Here is an 18,521-nt window from a genome sequence, read left to right as displayed (position 1 = left end):
CTATCATTATGCTATGAGTCACCTTGAAGTAGGTCATCGATATTAAGTTTGATTGTATAAAATGATAGGCATTGATACAAGCATAGGTAACCTAGATTTTGTTTGCTTGGATTTCCTACCTAAATTGTCGAATGATTTTTTTCTTGTTAATTTCCATAACAAAATTTTAAATGGATGTATCAAATGTAATTCTTTCGCACAATGGTAGTGGCATATGATTGGAAGAAGAATTGTTGCTATTCAATCACTATACCAAGGATATAAAATTTTTATTGTTAATTTCCATAATAAAATTTGAAATGGATGTATCAAAGGTAATTCTTTTCCATAATGGTAGTGGCATATGATTGGAAGGAGAATTGTTGCTATTTAATCACTATACCAAGGATATAAATTTTGCTACCTTGATGTTTATTGTGGACACTATCGATGACATTGTGGCTTATATTACATGCTCTTATATATTTTTGTGATGTCTTTATGGTTATGTGAGTTGAAGCTGGGAACCACGTGTACTTCAAAAGTAAATGATTTAGACAATGATAGTGAGAACGCTCATGATTTCCAATGGCTTAAAGCTCATACGGTCTTCTTTGTGATAAATTCTTAGAAGGAATCTATTAGTGTTGGAGTAGCATATGGAATATTGCCTTTTTAGCTACTTTTGTATAAAATACTATATGGACTAATGGCAACTATGATGAGAGATTTGATACAAAAACACTTTTCAAAGGAAAGCAAAAACGTGGATAGGTAGTGCTCACAAAGGATAGTGAGGTGGCTCATGGAAACCTTGCAAAAATTAAAAGGTCCCTCAAGAAGGGAGCTTGCCAGGGGTTGCAGGGGGGCGAGGGGGGTTTTAGGCTACTAGTTTCCACTAGTAGCTAAAGGTTCACTTGGAGTAACCCCACCATTACAAATAAGGGACACATAAGGGTTTCTTTTCAACCCTTTTAGTTATTATGGCTTCAAAAACAAACTAATTTTGTGGCTTTATGCAAAAAAAAGGTATAAAAAGAAGCACAAACATTCCCAATTACAAATGCAAAAAGATGCATGAATATTATATATATTTAGGGTAGAGGCCTACATTTTTGAGTGTAGGCATGTCGTCACACACACACATGTAGGCATTTGAATGGTTGAAAATTTCTTCAACAAATGCCTTCACGTATTGGTTATCATTTCCAATTCAATAGGCTCATCAATTGTAAATGGATTTGTTCCCATGTCTGTTGCGTACACACCAATAACATTATTACGGTTAGTTTGTATCTTAAATAATCGACAAGCATTTAAAATAAGATATTTGTAGACAAAGAGTCAAAACTAACCATCCATCAGCAAAGTCCTATCATGGTACTCTATAGAGGATTAGATCACCTAATTGTGCATATGCATGAGGCAAAACCATTTTGAGTCATGGTTGCCAAACATGGGAACACACCTATGTCTCCCCAAAATAGGGTGGGAACTTAGGGTAGCAATGGGATAACATTATTGAGCCTACTCAGAAATTATTAGATTCCTATCCTTAAATGGGCCTTTGCTAAGATAAGAATTTGAATATCATGGCTATCACCATTACTAGCCTAATTGCTAACTGTAGCACCTAGCTGTACCACTTAGACAAAAAGTGAGTCACTTTTAGCCATGATTGATGTCCTATATTTCCAATAACTCAAAACTAACAATAACTATATAAAAGTGAGGTGACAGGTCATGGATCGTACTAGGTCCTTCAACCCAAATTTGATCAAGACTCTGAAAACCTTGGGCACCACCAATTTTGATAGAAATCTTGAATCACGTCGTATGCTAGATCATCTCTCAAACTAGAGCACATCTAATTCATTTTTAGGGCGCTTGCCATGCATGAGCAACTACTGGGACGAGATCGCATCTAAGTTGACACAAGCCTAATCAATTGAGCTAAATACATACTATGTGGCCATAATAACTCCTCCAGCTAAATAAGTTGATCCCTTGAGCTAAATACGTACCATGTGTCCATAATAACTCCTTGCATAAAGACCCCCCCCCCCTTCTCTCTCTCTCTCTCTCTCTCTCATAAGCCAATTACTTGTCAATTTGACTCAGGACCCAAAAGGCACTCCAAAAGGACATAAAATATATCCCCACTAGTAGAGAAGAGAGGGTGGAGGGGGCTAGGTGGAATAGGACTACAAGCTATTGCTTCTTTTTTACCCTTTTAGGCATATAAAGATTAAGCCAATTACTAGTCAACTTGACTCGCAAACCCAAAAGGAGCCCCAAAGGACATAAAATATATCCACACTAGTAGAGAATAGAGGGTGGAGAGGGCTGAGTGGCATAGGGCTACAAGGTATTGAGGGTGCTTACACACCATACTATGCTTTCCCATGTGAGAATGGGTATGGGCAATTTGTGGTTACACACAATGGAGAAGCTAAATTAAAAAGAGAGAGTATTTATGTCACAAATGGGCCAAGGTAGCCTATGTGGACTTGTATTGGTTGACCCAGGTTCAAATTTTGCTATCAGCATGAAAATCACAATTTTGTGAGATAGGGTGAGTTATGGACGAGGAGTGAAGGTTGGACATCATATGGGCACCTCTTTTTTTGTGCAACGACTCAGTTATCAACATGTGGAGACCACCGTGTGCATGCCCATACCTGCCTAATAATTTTGTGAGATGGGCGAGCTAGGGACAGGGAGTGGAGGCCGAACATCATATGGGCACCCCTTTTTTTGCGCACCCACTCAGTTCTTGACAAGTGGAGACCACGCGACACATGCCTATACCTGCCCACCATTATTGTGTATAAGCCCAAGTTTCATTTTGCAAGAACATTTGGCATTTTTGCTCGACTTGTGAAATGCGAACGAGACGAGGCACACAACACAAAACCTCCGGGTGAAACCTTCGTAGATCAAGAAAAATGGGCCAAGGTAGCCTACGTGGACTTTGTATTAGTTGGCCCACGTTCCAAATTTGCTATCAGCGTGAAAATTGTAATTTTGTGAGATGGGGCTAGGTATGGACGAGGAGTGAAGGTTGGACATCATACCTTTTTTTGCGCTACGACTGAGTTCTCAACATGTGGAGACCAGGGCGCACATGCCCATAGCTGCCCGGTAATTTTCTGAGATGGGGGAGCTATGGAGAGGGAGTGGAGGCTGGACATCATATGGGCACCTTTTTTTTTTGCGCACCCACTGAGTTCTCGACAAGTGGAGACCTGGCGGCCCCACCGTTGTTGTGTATAAGCCCAAGTTTCATTTTGCAAGAACATTTGGCATTTTTGCTCGACCTGCGAATGCGAACGAGACGAGGCATGCAACACAAAACCTCAGGCCGGAACCTTCGTAGATCAGGAAAAATAGAATTCAAATTTCAGACCACTACATCCAAGATCACAATAACATATACTTAGTTATATGGGAAAGTCAAGCGTTCTGCCTGTCGCATATGCGATTCTCGAATCTCTATGTCAAAGAACAGTTTAGAACTTTCGTCTTAGATTTAATCAACAAGCTGCCGACAAGAGAAATTTACACGCGATCCTCAATACCTGCAGATTGGTCGCACATGGAAACAAAGCGATCCGGCGGCAGCTTATGGCTTTGTACGCTTTTACAAGTACGGTAGCATCGTTCACCGATGCTCGTGAAAGAAACCGACGGGCTGGCACAGAAGAATAAAGAGCCTACGGAAAGGACTCGGGGGAGCCCAAGCAGTCGTATCATATGAGCAAAATAGATCCTTGTGAGGGGGTCACCCTGTGGGGCAAAATCCTGCATGGGTGGGCGCGAATCTACAGAAGCTTCAGAACTGAGATACGGTTGCATTTTGCAAGCATTGTCTCGAGGAAAATTTGCGAATCTAAGTCTTCTCAAGCTTGAAGACTCTTGGGTGGTGCGCTCTGTGCTCTCTCTCTCTCTCATCTCTTTGTCGCTCTTTATCTGAATGCTCGTCGCTCTCTCGAGCTCTCTTTCTCTTTCTCCACCCAGGGATTCCCTGGATCTGTTATATCATATTAGCGTGATACCGAATCCAGGAACTCACATGATGGCATCTGGATTCTGGGTAGAATGCATTGTTGGACCTTATCATGATCGCAATGAAGACCATCCTTCTTTGCTTTCTTCTCATTGAACTTTGAGATTGACCCTCTCCTGTTCGTTGAACTTTCACCATGTGCGAGTATTATCACGTAGAAAACATTAACGTTTTTAAGAATGTTTGGGTTGCATGGGGCAAAAGAAGTGGGCATCCATGGAAATTGAGTGCCCTTTAGTGGAGGTAGCGTGTGGAAGAGGGCATGCACAGCTCCCCTTGGAATAATGTTAAGGTGTGGCATCCATCTCCCTATGTGGGTTGTCATCCAAACATTGCACCCAAACTTGACATGAACTCACACTAGAGTTGCACTTTCTTCAAGATGTTTCATGAGATTTGCACACCTCTTTTCCATGATATGCGAACCTTCAGTCTTTACTATTATGTAAGAGGTGCAATGTGTGTAAGCAACATAAGGGGTCTGCTTTGATGCTGCAAAGTTACCACGATAAAAAAGTAGTAGTTGCTTACAAGGGAAGCAAGGAGGGTGAAATGGGAAAAGAGAGAGATTGAGTCAACTAACAAAGTTTTTTGGAGCAAAAGAAATATGGAGAATCACACTAATTGAGTACTATCAGGTATTGATTTTGTTGAAGAGTCTCAACATGCACCATCATCTTAAGATAAATCCGTGTTGCTACACTGCCTAAAATCTCACCAAAACAAAGTTGTGAATAGCATCTGGACACTTTATAGTCAGCTTCATTGTTCTTGCTCATGGTAGCTGTAGGAGGCCTTAGGTTGATTTTGGTAGATACTGTAACTATTGGAGGTAGTAACATCATTTGAAATGATTTAAACTGAAATCCTAAAAAATGGTTTTTCTATTTTAGAAAGGGAACTTGAATTTGGACTGTGGTAGGCCTCTACTCGTGCATCTCCACACATCTTTATTTTCACAAAAAATAATAATTTTATATAGAAAGTTAGGGGAGCACCTTGGATACCAATTTGTCTCTAGCTAGCTGAATGGCATAGTTTTTGTACTTTCCTACTTTTACAACTAGACCTCTCACCTTTGAATGTGCATAAAAGCTAAAAGCAACATCCATGAAGCGAATTTTTAAATGAGATTATTGAGGTTATGATGATACACACTTTTGAGGTGTTGCGTGCTCGAGAAAACGTAAGATTTCTCCTGCTTTTGGCATAACATGGTTGTAATCAGAAACAAAAAAAACTTTGTGATTAGCAATAGCAAAACCAAATTAAAGGCCTAGAACATTTATCAACCATCAATCCACTCTTTTCCTACTCATACAAGCTTTTTATGACCGAATCTTTTGTTTTTGCTTGATAGTCATCACCACCCAAAAAACTCCCTTTTGTTATGACATAGGATGCATGTTTCAGGTGGGTTGGATTGGCCCACAAGACAACGATTGGCCCAGAAGGATTGTGTGTCACCAAGGATAACCCAATGACTCGTCCAATTACCTTTTAATGGAAATTTGGTAGACAGATGAAATCTACTTACACAACTTTCTACATTGATAACTACACATAAGAAGTATTATAAAATAATTACACACACGGACCCACATAAGAAGCAGCACATTTTCAATGGGGAGAGAAGTTTATGGTGTCAAATCTTGCTTTGGGGTCTGTTAACCCTAATGGATTGTGTTTTGGTTATCATCATTATCTTTATGATCTCTTAGTGTTTGTGGGGTTCCTTGTTTGCAACTGTCTCGAATAGATACTAGGTACAATTCAGCTGGTAGCAAGGTAGAAGGCCTTGATTTGGCGTGTGTCAACACTAATTGATTGTGTTTTGGTAGTCATCATTATCTTTATGATCTCTTAGTGTTTGTGAGGTTCCTTGTTTGCAACTGTCGAATGGATACTAGGTACAATTCAACTTATATCCAGGTAGAAGGCCTTGATTTGGAGTGTGTCAAATCTTGCTTTGGGGTGTGTCAACCCTAATTGATTGCGTTTTGTAGCCATCATTATCTTTATGATCTCTTAATGTTTGTGGGGTTCCTTGTCGAATGGATACTAGGTACAATTCAACTTGTAGCCAGATAGAAGGCCTTGGCTTGAATTTCTAGATGCAAACCCATGAGGCATGCCTAAGGCATGTTGTAGCTTGCCTCATAAGCATCCTTAATAGAATTGTAGTTGTGTGCACATGAATTGTTAGCCTTTAAGGAGAAAGAAAACTTGTGATTTGTTTGGACAAGCCGATGGTTCAATTTTTGTAGTTGGATGATTTATCCTTGAAAAAAACACAAATAAAAAGTAGATGCAATGTATGTTAAGGAAGGTTTATATTTTTTGGGCAAAAGAGGAACTTGGAAAAAAACCTAGTGGATAATAGCGAAGGAAAGTAAAGTAACAAACAAGATAGTGCACAATCTATGCTGTGTGTGTTGAGGGGAACACTCTTCTCCTTAAGCAATTGGGATATTAGCACCCAAGCATTGAAAATAGGTTTGGGCGGGGCTCCCATAAGTGAGCATTTATGTTGGACAAACCCTTTCTAATTCTTGTGAGCACAAAAAAGAGAGATTGAGCACTACTCTTGCCTTTGGCTTGTTTAAACATATACGTATATAGAGCACTACTCTTGTCCTTGCCTTTTTTGGGGATAAATGTCGACTTGTATTAGAGGTTGGTGAGACCAAAAGAAGACACTAATTACAAAAAGAAGAGGTTAATATCCCCAAACGCTATGCTAAGCAGAAGAATCAAGCTTGCAAAGCCTTGTCCTTGCCTTGTTTAGACACATGCATATGCATAGAGAGATTGGCAATCTTAATGGATGTGGCAACAGTTATGGAGTAATGTTCTTGAAGATTGAAGAGAAAATGAAGGTTCCAAGGCGTGGTGGCTACATATACATATTCAAATTTCATACATATGCATATATACAAATATTGGCAACCTTATGGAGTAATGGTTTTGAAAGTGAAGGGGAAAAAAGGGGGGGGGGTTAGGGAGAATATATGCAGAGCATAAAGTGGGAGCGCAACACGATAGAAATACGCTTTGCGTGTGGCTTGCGCCGCCGGGAAAATCAATTCAATTTTTTTCAAAAGACACGTCTTCTAGAAGGCCGCGTAGGGCGGAAAAAGAAAGAAAAAAGAAACTCAAGGTCGCTGTAGAAACTGACACGTGGCAGGGACGAACCGGCAATTTACCGAGTCAGCAATCTAAAAACCGAACTTTAAAAAAGAAATTAAAATTAAAATAGCCGCAGCTGATACTGCTGCTTCATCGTCGACGTCGTCGTCGTTCTTCTTCTTCGACTTTTTCCTCTCTCTCTCTCTCTCACCTTTCAACCCGGAACCTCTCCTTTCAATCAGATCTTTCGAATCTCTTTCGCTTGGCTTCCTTTCTTTCAAGTGCGCACTATCTACTACTCTCCTCCTACGTTTCACCACGTACTCCCCATCCCTTTGGATCATATACCCTTCAACCTTGAGACCATGAACAATGGTTGAAGCTGTTTGATGCTTCAGAGAACTCCCCATCCCTTTCCATCAACCATCAAGCTTACCATACGATGAACAACGGTTGAAGCTTGTTGATGCTACTGAAAGAGCGAGAGAGAGAGACCCCTTCGCGCCCATCATCAACTCTCCCTCTGCTCATCTCCTATCCATCGAGCTGTCATCAGCTCTCTCTCACACCAAACTACTGCAAGTCTATTCTCTGCCTCTCTCTGCTTGCCAAGAAGGAACGTTATCCTTAGCCTTTTCCTTTCCTTCATCCTCATAAACCACCTCCCAGCTTCCCTCTCTTCACCTCGCCCAATCGCTATTTCTCCGGCAGCATGCCCCCCATCGGCTCCATGGCAGCAGAGCTCTCTCTCGGCCGCTACCCATCTAGTTCCCGTTCAGCTTCCTTGATCACCTCACAGGCCTGCATCAAGCCTGATTATCCCTCGCAGATAGCCTCCTTCCTACCCGACCTTCGTGCCCTCCACCTCTACCACAAAGCTCTTCGAGATGAGCGCCAGAAAATCGAGGCTTTCCAGCGAGAGCTCCCTTTCTGCATGCAGCTTCTTGACGATGGTGAGTTCTGTCGCCTTGTTCTTGTACCGTTATCTCGTTCTTTTCGTTAGATAGCTCAACAATGTTTTTGTTTCTGTTTTTGTTTCTAGGGCTTTTAAGCTACTGCTTGGTTTCATGAAATCTTTGCTCCCTTAAAATCGTCTCTCTTTTGTTCTCGTTCAGCCATTGATCAAGCTTCACGGGTGCTGCTCGCTGACCGATCCGGGCCTAAGCTGGATACACCCCTGCAGCTTCTTTGCAACCACAACAATGCTTCTAATTTGCGGAGAACCCTTCCCGCATTAGCGGAGTTCCAAAATGAAAAGTTCGAACTGCATGACGATGAACGGTATTACGGAAAAGAACATGTAACGAAGCGGAGCAGAAAATACCTTGACCCTAATGAGTCTCGCTGGAACGACGAGGTGATTTTTTCAAAGCTAGTCTAGATCTGCGCTGATTCCTGCATTTTCTATTCTAATTACTCTACTATTAAAAAAAACGGTTTTCTGACCTGTGATTCGCAGAAAAACGGTTTCTCGAAAGGATGCTTCAAATTGCAAGAGATCCAGAAACCCGCACTTACGATCAATTCGAATCAGCAGAGCAAGGTAGCTTTTGCGGAGATCGGAACTGAAGATCGCCCACTGCCGAAAGGCTGCATCAGTGGCGTTGTCGAACCTTCTGTTGCACGATCGTCACAGGAACAAAACTCGAACAACGTGATTGATGATCAAAAGCAGGATCTGAATAGGAACAGCTCCGCTCAACTGCAACGCAAGCGCAGAAGATGCTGGTCTCCTGACCTGCATCAACGTTTCTTGGGCGCCCTACAGCAGCTAGGAGGCGGGCAAGGTCAGCAGATTATCTGCACATCTCTCATCATCTGTGTATAACCAGCCCATGAAGACTTCTTTTTTGGATTTCTATTACTTTGGATAAGACTTACATTGCTTTTTGCTACGGAGCAGTGGCGACCCCTAAACAAATTCGGGAATTGATGAATGTGGAAGGGCTCACGAACGATGAGGTCAAGAGCCACCTACAGGTAAGCCCAAGGCACATAGGGTATTTCAAATTCATCGGCATTGGAGTTCTCCGTCTCATTCCGGCTCGAGACTAATGTAGTACCTGCTCCACCTTTTCAGAAATTCCGGTTGCACATGCGCAGACCGAATGCTGTTTCACAAACCGACCAGGAAAGACCCCATTTCTTCGTATTCGGCGGTATATGGTATGGCAGCCAATCTCCTGCCGCTTCCCAGCAAGATGCAGCTGGCCTGCGTCAAGATTTTTTGTCTAGTCGGATCCGTCCATCCCATGCAAAATTCAACGGTTCGTCTTATGAAGAACATACACGATCACAATTGGTCTGCCACAATCTAATGGAAGGGTCAAGGTGTAGGGATGTGGATCCACAGCCCATAGAGACTGAGGGTAGTGATGAAGAAGCGAGGTCGGAAAGCACGAGCATAGATGATACAGAAGAAGATCAGAAGACAGAAAACCACTTAGGCAGATTCAGAAATGCCTCAGAGGCAAAATCGAGAGCGTATATGGAGACGGAGCACGAGGCTGGTGTTTTGGAGGCCGAAAAGGAGGGAGAGGCGCGTGATTCTGCACCGACGAGGACCTCTTCCGGAGACATTTCCTCTCAACGTCACATGATGCAGCCGCCAGCTAATTACCGGAGTATAGAGTTGCAGAGCTGTTTGACACTAGCCCCACTGCATCTTTCTCACGATCAGTATAGTCAGCAAAGGAGTGGCAGAGATGAAGACGTAAACGGAGAGGAAACACAACCAATGTTAAGAGATTCAAAGGGCCTGCAAGCAGACATCCAAAATGAAGCGGGCAGAAAAATTCTTCAACTATAAAAGGTGACGAGGAGGAAACAACATATTCGTAGCAGACATGATTTGAGTCTCCGGTGCATGTTCTTCATGTGCCATTCATTCAACTAGCTGCTATGTAGTAATGTACTATTAACCCTCACTTTCTTCATCAAAGCTCAAACAAGAGTCGTCTTGGAGAGGCTATGGTTTGGAATTTACAAGTAGGTGCTTAGGTTCTCACAGCAGAAAGAGGACCTGCTGATTTGTAACAAAACAATTGACCTAGTCAGCGTATTTCATTTGCTTATGAGTTCCACTTACCTATATAGCACGGATTTGAATGGAGTTACCCTATATAACTACACAACTTTGGAGGAGTATTTCTCTTGTTTTGTCATTGGTTTTGTGGTCCTACAGTACACAAAATAAAAGGCACAAGAGTGGTTGCAAATCAAATGTTAAGAGGTTTTCACATTGAGGTTTTCATTAGTTATTTGTGACTAGGTTTCATACATGAAGGATCACTTCTATTAGGTGACACTAAAACACACCTAAAACATGTGAGAGACTAAGTTGGTATAACTTGCCCCAAAAAAACTTGATAGCTTATATGCAAGGATTGCTAGTCTAAACAAACATAAAAATGGTGCCAAAACTTGCCTTAGCTCATGGATGTGCATGTTACCTTTGCTCTCCTTTCCAAAAGGATCTAGATCATGAATATTTGAAGCCTTGAACCTGTGCATCAAATTCCAAAGCTAGCTCAATTTGTTCAAAAAATATGAAATACAAACAAATTTATGTTAAGTGGACCTCATGAATAAAGCCTATGAAAAGAAGAAGGATGGTCACCCAAACTCTCTGGGCAGTCACTATGTATAACGCCTATATATCACTTACATTCAAGGCCTATTTATAAAATCCCTTAATTGTAAAGTTTTTCTTAATAAAATATGCCCTTTCTCTATACAAATCTATAACTTTTTTCCAAGATTACTTTAAATACTTCCTTATGTAAATTAATTTTTGTAAAGTTTAGGAATTAAAAATAACCTTCTAATGAACTCACGTGATAGGCTTACATAAGATGAGTGCCCCCCCCCCTCCCCCCCCCCCCCCGAGCCCTAACTACAATATAGACTTGTCATGCAAGCACCATGCACAAATGAGAGAGAGAGAGAGAGAGAGAGAGAGAGAGAGTATTGTATGTGTCTATGTGCGTACACACACATGCATGCATGTCTCTCCCTTGTTTACCTACCATTCACATGGGTGTGCCCGCCTAATGAAAGTAATTGTTACTTTTCTTAAAGGTCCTTTTGAGGAAGGAATTATTGGTTTGGTATAGATGCATCATCTATGAAGGCATGGTTATCATGCACAAGGAGACTACGAGGAATTCACATCTTAAGAATGCCGTAATTAGTCTATAGCTATAGAATATTAGTTGCTTCCTCTGAAAGTTATAAGTTTATCATGCACATAGAAGACTACAAGAAATTCACGAATCACATCTTGAGAATGCCCCAATGAATATTGGTTGCTACCTTTGAAAGTTATATTTATGCCCTCAATTTTACAGTGTATTCGCACCTTGAGACGGTATACCTACAGAATGTTGATTCCTACCTTTGAAAGCTATAAGTTTGTTTCCTACTTGGACCGTAATTTGAACACATCTTGGTTTTCCACATCTTTCATGGAGTTTTTGTCTACATTCTTTCCCACATTATAGAACAACACAACCAAACACTAGCTCTCTTTTGTATAAGAATGGTTAGATATATACAAGGTAATATTTATTTTTCTCTAAATCTATCTATCCAAGTATGTAAGGATTGATTGTTGAATTGTGAACAAACATGTTAGTGACATTGATTTACATAAGCAAGAAAATGATACAATTGTAAGAGATGCAAAAGTTTGTGATGTGTGTATTTTGGGACTCCTTATTACTTTTGTTTAAATTCTTTTTTACAAGGATAGATTTTTGTCTCCCAAGTTTATGTTAAATAAAGCTACAATTTACATTTTCCACTTCTTTAAAGATAGCTATTAATCTATCTTATTTTTCATGTTTGTACAAATCTCCTAATAGCATGAAATGATAATTTCCTCGATCTATTTACTCTTGATTGAAAGGCACTTAAACCAAAGTTTGTAACCCATAGAACTCTTTTGTCAACGCATGACCAATTTTAGATGATGATGAAAGTAATTATTACGAGGAAGAAATGGCAAAGATGTAATACCTTAAAGCCATTTGGGAATATTATCTATGCTTTTGGGTTGTTGATTACAAGCACCCCTGTCGATCAAAATCATAATCTTGTTGGATCTTTACCTTATCTACACACCATTCATGGTCGACACATGTTACACTTAAGGATGTATATCCATTCACCAGTCTCCAAACTTCCAATGAATCACATTACAAAAATTTTGGACTAAAAAAGGGGCCCTTTGGAGAATTGCTAAAATATTAGAGGCTTGGATAAGGGAATATGGTATCCATGAAGGAGATAATGTCAAAGCTCTCACTGATTACAACACCCAAGTCAATTCTGACAAAGGTGAGGATCCATATGTTTTCTAAGTTATGTGTGTGTGAGGTCAATAATGGTTCTCTGCCATGGATAGTCCATCCTTAAATGATTATTAGTCTTTTGAGATTCTTTCCTTGTTGGACTCATTGGGCTTTTCATACATAGTCATTGTCTATCTCCCAGTTGTAAACCAAGAATCCTAAGAGTGAGTCACAGGTTGGGGCCATGTGTGTTGCCACATGCTGGTGGGCAAGCCATGGAGCATCCCATGTACTACTGCTGAGGGATGAGGTCATCAATTTGTGGGGGGGGAATGAAGGGGCAAATTGATGTGTGTGTGTGTGTATGCCTATGGGCTTGGAGTCCTATGCAAGGAGTGTGTGAGTGTAGGTGTGCTAGAAGGTTCTAGTGACTCATTAGTTAGGTATGTCAGGTTGGTGTGATGTGTGAGAGATCATAGGAGGTGACTGATTGAGATAATCATGGAGATGATTGTGGATCTGGGATCTACCAACATGGAGGCAGTTGTCTATATATGTAACCACTCATGAATAAAGATTTGTTCATTGTGCCTCATTGCTTTCTCTATGAACCAACAAGTTTTGTTTGTATTAAGTAGATATGTTTTTGTATCACACTTTGTCTATATGTTTATTACAAAAGATAGAGAAGAGGGAGAGATTGAGGTAGATGATATTTAAAACTACAAGACGATTTTTGACATTTTTTTCTTCACTGGTATAGGGGGGACAGAGAGAGAGAGAGAGAGAGAGAGAGAGAGATTATTTTGAGCTGCTATGTTTTTTTCTATTTGAGGGATGAGTGAGGGAGAGAGACATAAAATAGTCATTTGTTTCTTCATTAGTATAGGAGGGATAGATAGAGGAAGGGAAAGAGAGAGAGAGAGAGAGAGAGAGAGAGAGAGAGATTATATTTGAAACCGCTATGTTTTTTTATCTGTTTGAGGGGATGAGTGAGGGAGAGAGACATAAAATAGTCATTTGTTTCTTTGCTAGTAAAGGAGGCATAGATAGAGGAAGGGAAGAGAGAGAGAAAGATTATATTTCGAACTGCTATGTTTCTTCCATTGAAGGGATGATTGAGGGAGAGAGACAGAGATTGTATTTCAAACTGCTAGGTTTTAGAAGTATTTGAGAAAGAAGGAAGAAAAAGAGATCCTAATCAAAAAGTTTTGGGAGGGAGAGCGAGAGTGATATGATATTGATAATGTTTTCTTTGTTTGTGGAGAAATAGAGCAGGAAGAGACCATATCTTAAACTAAGTATTTCAAAATAATTTGATGTTTTTTTGTGTAAGGGGTACCTTGGAAGACAGACTGAGAGAGAGAGAGAGAAGTATTCTATGTTTTTTTAAATAATATTTTGTTTCTTTTTGTGAGAGGTTTAGTTAAAGGAGAGAGAGAGAGAGAGAGAGAGAGAGAGAGAGAGAGAGAGAGAGAGAGAGAGAGAGAGAGACTTGCAAAGAAAGATAAAGAGAGGGATAGAGAAAGAGAGAAGAGAAGACATAAATTTTGAGGGGCTATGGAAGTAGAAAGAGGTAGAAAGAGCTAATTTTAATCATATGGTACAGGGGCAGAAACTATGGAAGTAGATAATGATAGATATAGAAGTAGTTTACATTCTATTATATTGAAGAATGTTAAGGATGAGCATGGGGAATGGATTCCTCAGCTCTACAAGAGATATTCTTGGATCACAATGCAACCCACTAATCATGGATGCTATAAAGTGGGTCAAGAGGATGCAATGGATATCTCCAAACATTGGAAGGGAAGGATGTTTAGATTTTGTTATTTCTCTTGGTAGTAACATAGTGATGCAGGTATATATTCAGCATGTCTTTACCCATGCAAACATATACGTGCATCCGAATGCAGGACTTCCATATCGTAGGCCCAATTGTAATTAAATTCTCAAATTGTACTAGTACTTCATTTGCATTTTAGAGTATTTGCATTTATTTGGGGACTTTGACACGACTGTCTTATGCCTTGTATTTGTTTTATAGATTTATATCCATCTACTTACAAAGAGTGGGAGCCTACATCATGCATAACTAGGGTGTTGCATGTCCTCCATGTTAAGACCGGTAGTCTTCAGTATGAAGCTCACACACCATCAGAATTACAAAAGGATCGGATCTTCTTCTATTACTGAATGTTCATTGTGCCAGATGAAGAAGGACAGTATGGTAGTGCCTTCTTTTGATAGTCCAGAATGGCTGCTTCCAAGCATGGAGATAAGTGAATCATATAGAAATAGAATGTTTAATGATGTGAGAAATTCTATGAAGCCAACTACTGGTGGAAGAAATGCTAGGTTGAGCTGGTTTCTTCCATTTCCATGCTTTGTTGATTTCTTTGCAAGTTGTAGGCAATTAAGGAAAACAAAGATTACTTACACTTGCAAGAGCTTAGAATTGGACTGGCTGTCTGAGCTATTTGACAATGGATGGACAACAAGAACATGTCATGCTGAAGATTTAGTTCAATGTCGATTGAACACTTCAAATGTGACATTTCGGTGAGCACATCTTACAATTCTTGTTTGTATAAAAAATGATCAGGATAGTATGTATTAACAGATCCCAAATTTTGCCGGTATTTCAATCGAAGACAAAATCTCTGCATGACTTTCACATATAGAAGGTTTAGATGGAAGAACCTGCAATGGGAAGCAATGGATGATGATCTGCATGATGGGACTCACAGTCCTCTTGTCGAGGTATCAATTTATCGACAAGAACATCCTAATCTAATGTTGGAATTGGAAGAGGAGTGAACCATGCGATTTATCAGTAGGGAAGAATTGCAGTTGGCAATAGCAAGCCCTCCCCAAGACTATTATTTTAGACTTGATAATTGCAAAGCTAGATATAGGGATGAGACAATTATCCTTTGTAAGAATTTTTGCCCCCCCCATACTCTAGAGATAATAGAGACATGATGGCATGTATTTCATAATATCCAGTTTCTTGGATCCTTAGTACTTCAACTATGCACTTGGCAATGAGGCATTGTTACATGTATGAACAAAAATCATAAATAATACAAATTGTTTTTTAATTTATTGTTAAGATTTTATTTATTAAGTTTGCACCTCTAGATTGATGACTCTCTATGGTCTATGAATGATAAAGCGATAAATATTTGTAATTTTAAATCTGTGTGGATATTTGTATATCTGTATTGTGCAAGAGAGAGAGTGTGTGAGAGAGAGAGATAGCAATTAGAGTGTGCAAGAGAGAGAGAGAGAGAGAGAGAGAGAGAGAGAGAGAGAGAGAGAGAGGTTGAGAGTGCAATAAGCGACACAAATAATGCATTGGGCCATGAGACAAAGTTAGATGTATGAATAGAGAGAGAGAGAGAGAGAGCAATCAGGGACACATATAATGCACCTAGCCATGAGACATTGTTAGATGTATGAATAGAGAGAGAGAGATATATACTATGAGAGAGAGAGAGAGAAAGAGAGAGAGAGAGAGAGAGAGAGAGAGAGAGAGAGAGGAGAGTTAAGATTGCATTTATTCATTTGCACCTCTAAGTTGAGAAAGACAAAAATAAGAAAGTTAATTAAGGTCTTCAAGAGAGTATGAGATTGTAAAAAAACCCAGATACAACTAATCCAAAGGGTGGAGCCACTAACAAAATACAAAAAGTGTATATGTAAATAAATAGCTAAGGGCAACAAGGCAACAAGATGATCAGCGGGTGTCAGAGATAGAGAGAGAGCAGTCAGGGACACAAAGGGAGGGAAAGAGACAGAGGGAGGGGGAGGGAAAGATGGAGATCAAGACAATTTATTCATTTGTACCTCTAAGTTAAGAAAGAGACAAATAAGAAAGTTAATTAAGGTCTTTGAGAGACTATGAGATTGAAAAAAACCCAGATACAATTGATCCAAATGGTGGAGCCACTAAGAAAATACAAAAAGTGCATATGTAAGTAAATAGCTAAGGGCAACAAGGCAACAAGATGATCATCGGGTGAGAGAGAGAGAGAGAGAGAGTGAGAGAGAGAGAGAGAGAGAGAGAGAGAGAGCAAATAGGGACACAAAGGAAGGGAAAGAGATAGATAGAGAGAGAGAGAGAGAGAGCAAGGGAGAGAGGGGGAGAAAGAGAGAGAGAGAGAGAGAGAGAGAGAGAGAGAGAGAGCAATGAGGGATAGAAAGGGAGGGAAAGAAAGAAAGAAATATTAATGTCCTTGGAAGACCTTGTGGGTCTATGAGAGAGAGAGAGAGAGAGAGAGAGAGAGAGAGAGAGAGAGAGAGACAGAGAGAGAGGGAGGGAGGGAGGGAGAGAGAGGGAGAGAGGGAGAGAGAGGAGAGGGGGATAGCTAAGGCCAACAAGAGAGAGAGAGAGAGAGAGAGAGAGAGAGAGAGAGAGAGAGACTTTCCAAAGTAAAAACAATAAATATAAAAACATTGTAATTAAGAGCATTTTTAGCCCATTTTATAAAGTACACTTCTAAGGTCATTTTCACATTTTCAGTTTCCAACTCTTGAGTAACCTTGCATTCCACAGCGTCCTCTTTCATCTTCCCAAGCATCCTCCTACACTCATGGCTTCCCCTAGAGAGGCTTTTGACCAATGGATTTCATCCACTAATTCCCATGCCTCTGCAGATCAGGTTTATCCTATCTTCTGCAAGGCATTCCATCTTAAGTCTCACTTGAGAGCTCTCCTTTCTGCTAATAATCCTTCTCTTCAGTTTTTTGATAGACCTATCCATGGGCAATATGTCGAAATTGCTAACTCCCCTCACCAATGGGTTTCATTGGATACTTTGAGCTCTTTTGACCAGAGTGCTAACTTCAAGAAGACAGTAGGTAGGGCCATGGATAATGTCCCTATCTCTCTTCGTGAGTATGCTATTACCATCGAGGATGATTCATTTTCCCCTATTCATTTGATCGAGAGAGATGCAGCCCTTACCATTCTCCTTGTGACTAGCAAGTTTAATGAGGATGTTGGTGAGAAGCCCAAGGGTCCTGCATCCACAAGTGGTGGAGAAGGTCCAGGAGATGACATAAACCTAGACCTGGAGCCTAAGGAGCATACTATTAACCTAGCTAAGGAGCAAGTTGAAAGCGAGGTCATTATCCAACTCATGCATATCCATCCTCTACCTAGTATAATCGAGATGAGGCGCCACAGCTTGCTTCGGTTGATTGAATCAGGATTGAGGATGAGGAATACCTTACCCTATTGGAAGTGATGCAAGAAACCAGTCTCCGAGAGGATGAGGTGCTATGCCAGCTCTTGAATGAAACCTTTAATGATGTCATTGACTTTGATGCTATAGTCAATACACTAATCGATGAGATTGCACACTTTGATGACTTGAGCCTCACTGATCTAGAGGCAATCCAACTAATATAGAAGGCAATCGAGGATGCCGCACCAGAGTATGACATGTCCAATGAGTAGTTCATGAATTTGCAGAGGGAATTGTTTGGGGAGAGAGATGAAGAAGTTAGCACCTCAAGCCAACATGAAGTTCAAGACCAACCACAAAAGGGAGCCCAGTTGGACATTGTAGCTGACGCAATCCGTGATGAGGTAGAAAAGATATGTAGCTTTGCCAATTTCATCATGTGATTCAAAATCATCACTATAATTCTAGGTTCCATTTTAGCAACAAAAATCAGTGCTTTGTCTTCAACGGATAGGGAATAAAAAATAGGGTTTAGGGTTTAGAGTATAAAACCCAACCAAATTTATGATTTTAGACCCAGGATAGTCCTGAGATTGCTACCACAGCCACTGCCACTTGCCCCTACCACTCCATTTGTGGAAACAATTAGGGTTATGGTTTTGTAATATAAAAAAATAATATTTTAAAAAAATTATATTTGGGAGCATCCATATGCATCATTTGTATGCAAAAAAAACCCCTGCAAACCCTAAATCTAACATCGTGCAACCAGAGCCCAGTTTTTGCCCCCTACAAACCCTAAATCTGACATCGTGTGACCAGAGCCCAGTTCCTGCAGAAACTGGGCTTTGGTCG

The 18,521-nt window shown here is 40.4% G+C and overlaps 1 protein-coding gene across 1 annotated transcript; it reads left to right on the top strand.

Moving 5' to 3' along the window:
- Positions 1–7,496: 7,496 nt before the first annotated feature.
- On the top strand, positions 7,497–10,228 carry LOC147889527 (myb family transcription factor EFM-like). The gene is made up of 5 exons (XM_087391784.1): positions 7,497–8,130; positions 8,293–8,534; positions 8,637–8,964; positions 9,081–9,157; positions 9,258–10,228. Exons 1-5 carry the CDS (start codon positions 7,890–7,892, stop codon positions 9,984–9,986), a joined length of 1,617 nt encoding a protein of 538 aa, XP_087247910.1. The 5' UTR covers positions 7,497–7,889; the 3' UTR covers positions 9,987–10,228.
- The last annotated feature ends 8,293 nt before the right edge of the window (positions 10,229–18,521 follow it).

The sequence above is a fragment of the Dipteris shenzhenensis genome, chromosome 20, assembly GCF_047967505.1.
Source record: "Dipteris shenzhenensis isolate YYH24624 ecotype China chromosome 20, Dip_SZ_1.0, whole genome shotgun sequence".
Classification (NCBI taxonomy): Eukaryota; Viridiplantae; Streptophyta; class Polypodiopsida; order Gleicheniales; family Dipteridaceae; genus Dipteris; species Dipteris shenzhenensis.
Note: the sequence above shows the minus strand (reverse complement) of the source record. Positions and strands in the feature narration are given on the sequence as shown.

Excerpts from the sequence above, each read along its gene's own strand:
- LOC147889527 (XM_087391784.1), top strand. The coding sequence starts at position 7,890 with ATGCCCCCCATCGGCTCCATGGCAGCAGAGCTCTCTCTCGGCCGCTAC. Across the intron at positions 8,535-8,636 it reads AGTCTCGCTGGAACGACGAG|AAAAACGGTTTCTCGAAAGG; the intron begins GTGATTTTTTCA and ends TGTGATTCGCAG. Across the intron at positions 8,965-9,080 it reads GCAGCTAGGAGGCGGGCAAG|TGGCGACCCCTAAACAAATT; the intron begins GTCAGCAGATTA and ends GCTACGGAGCAG.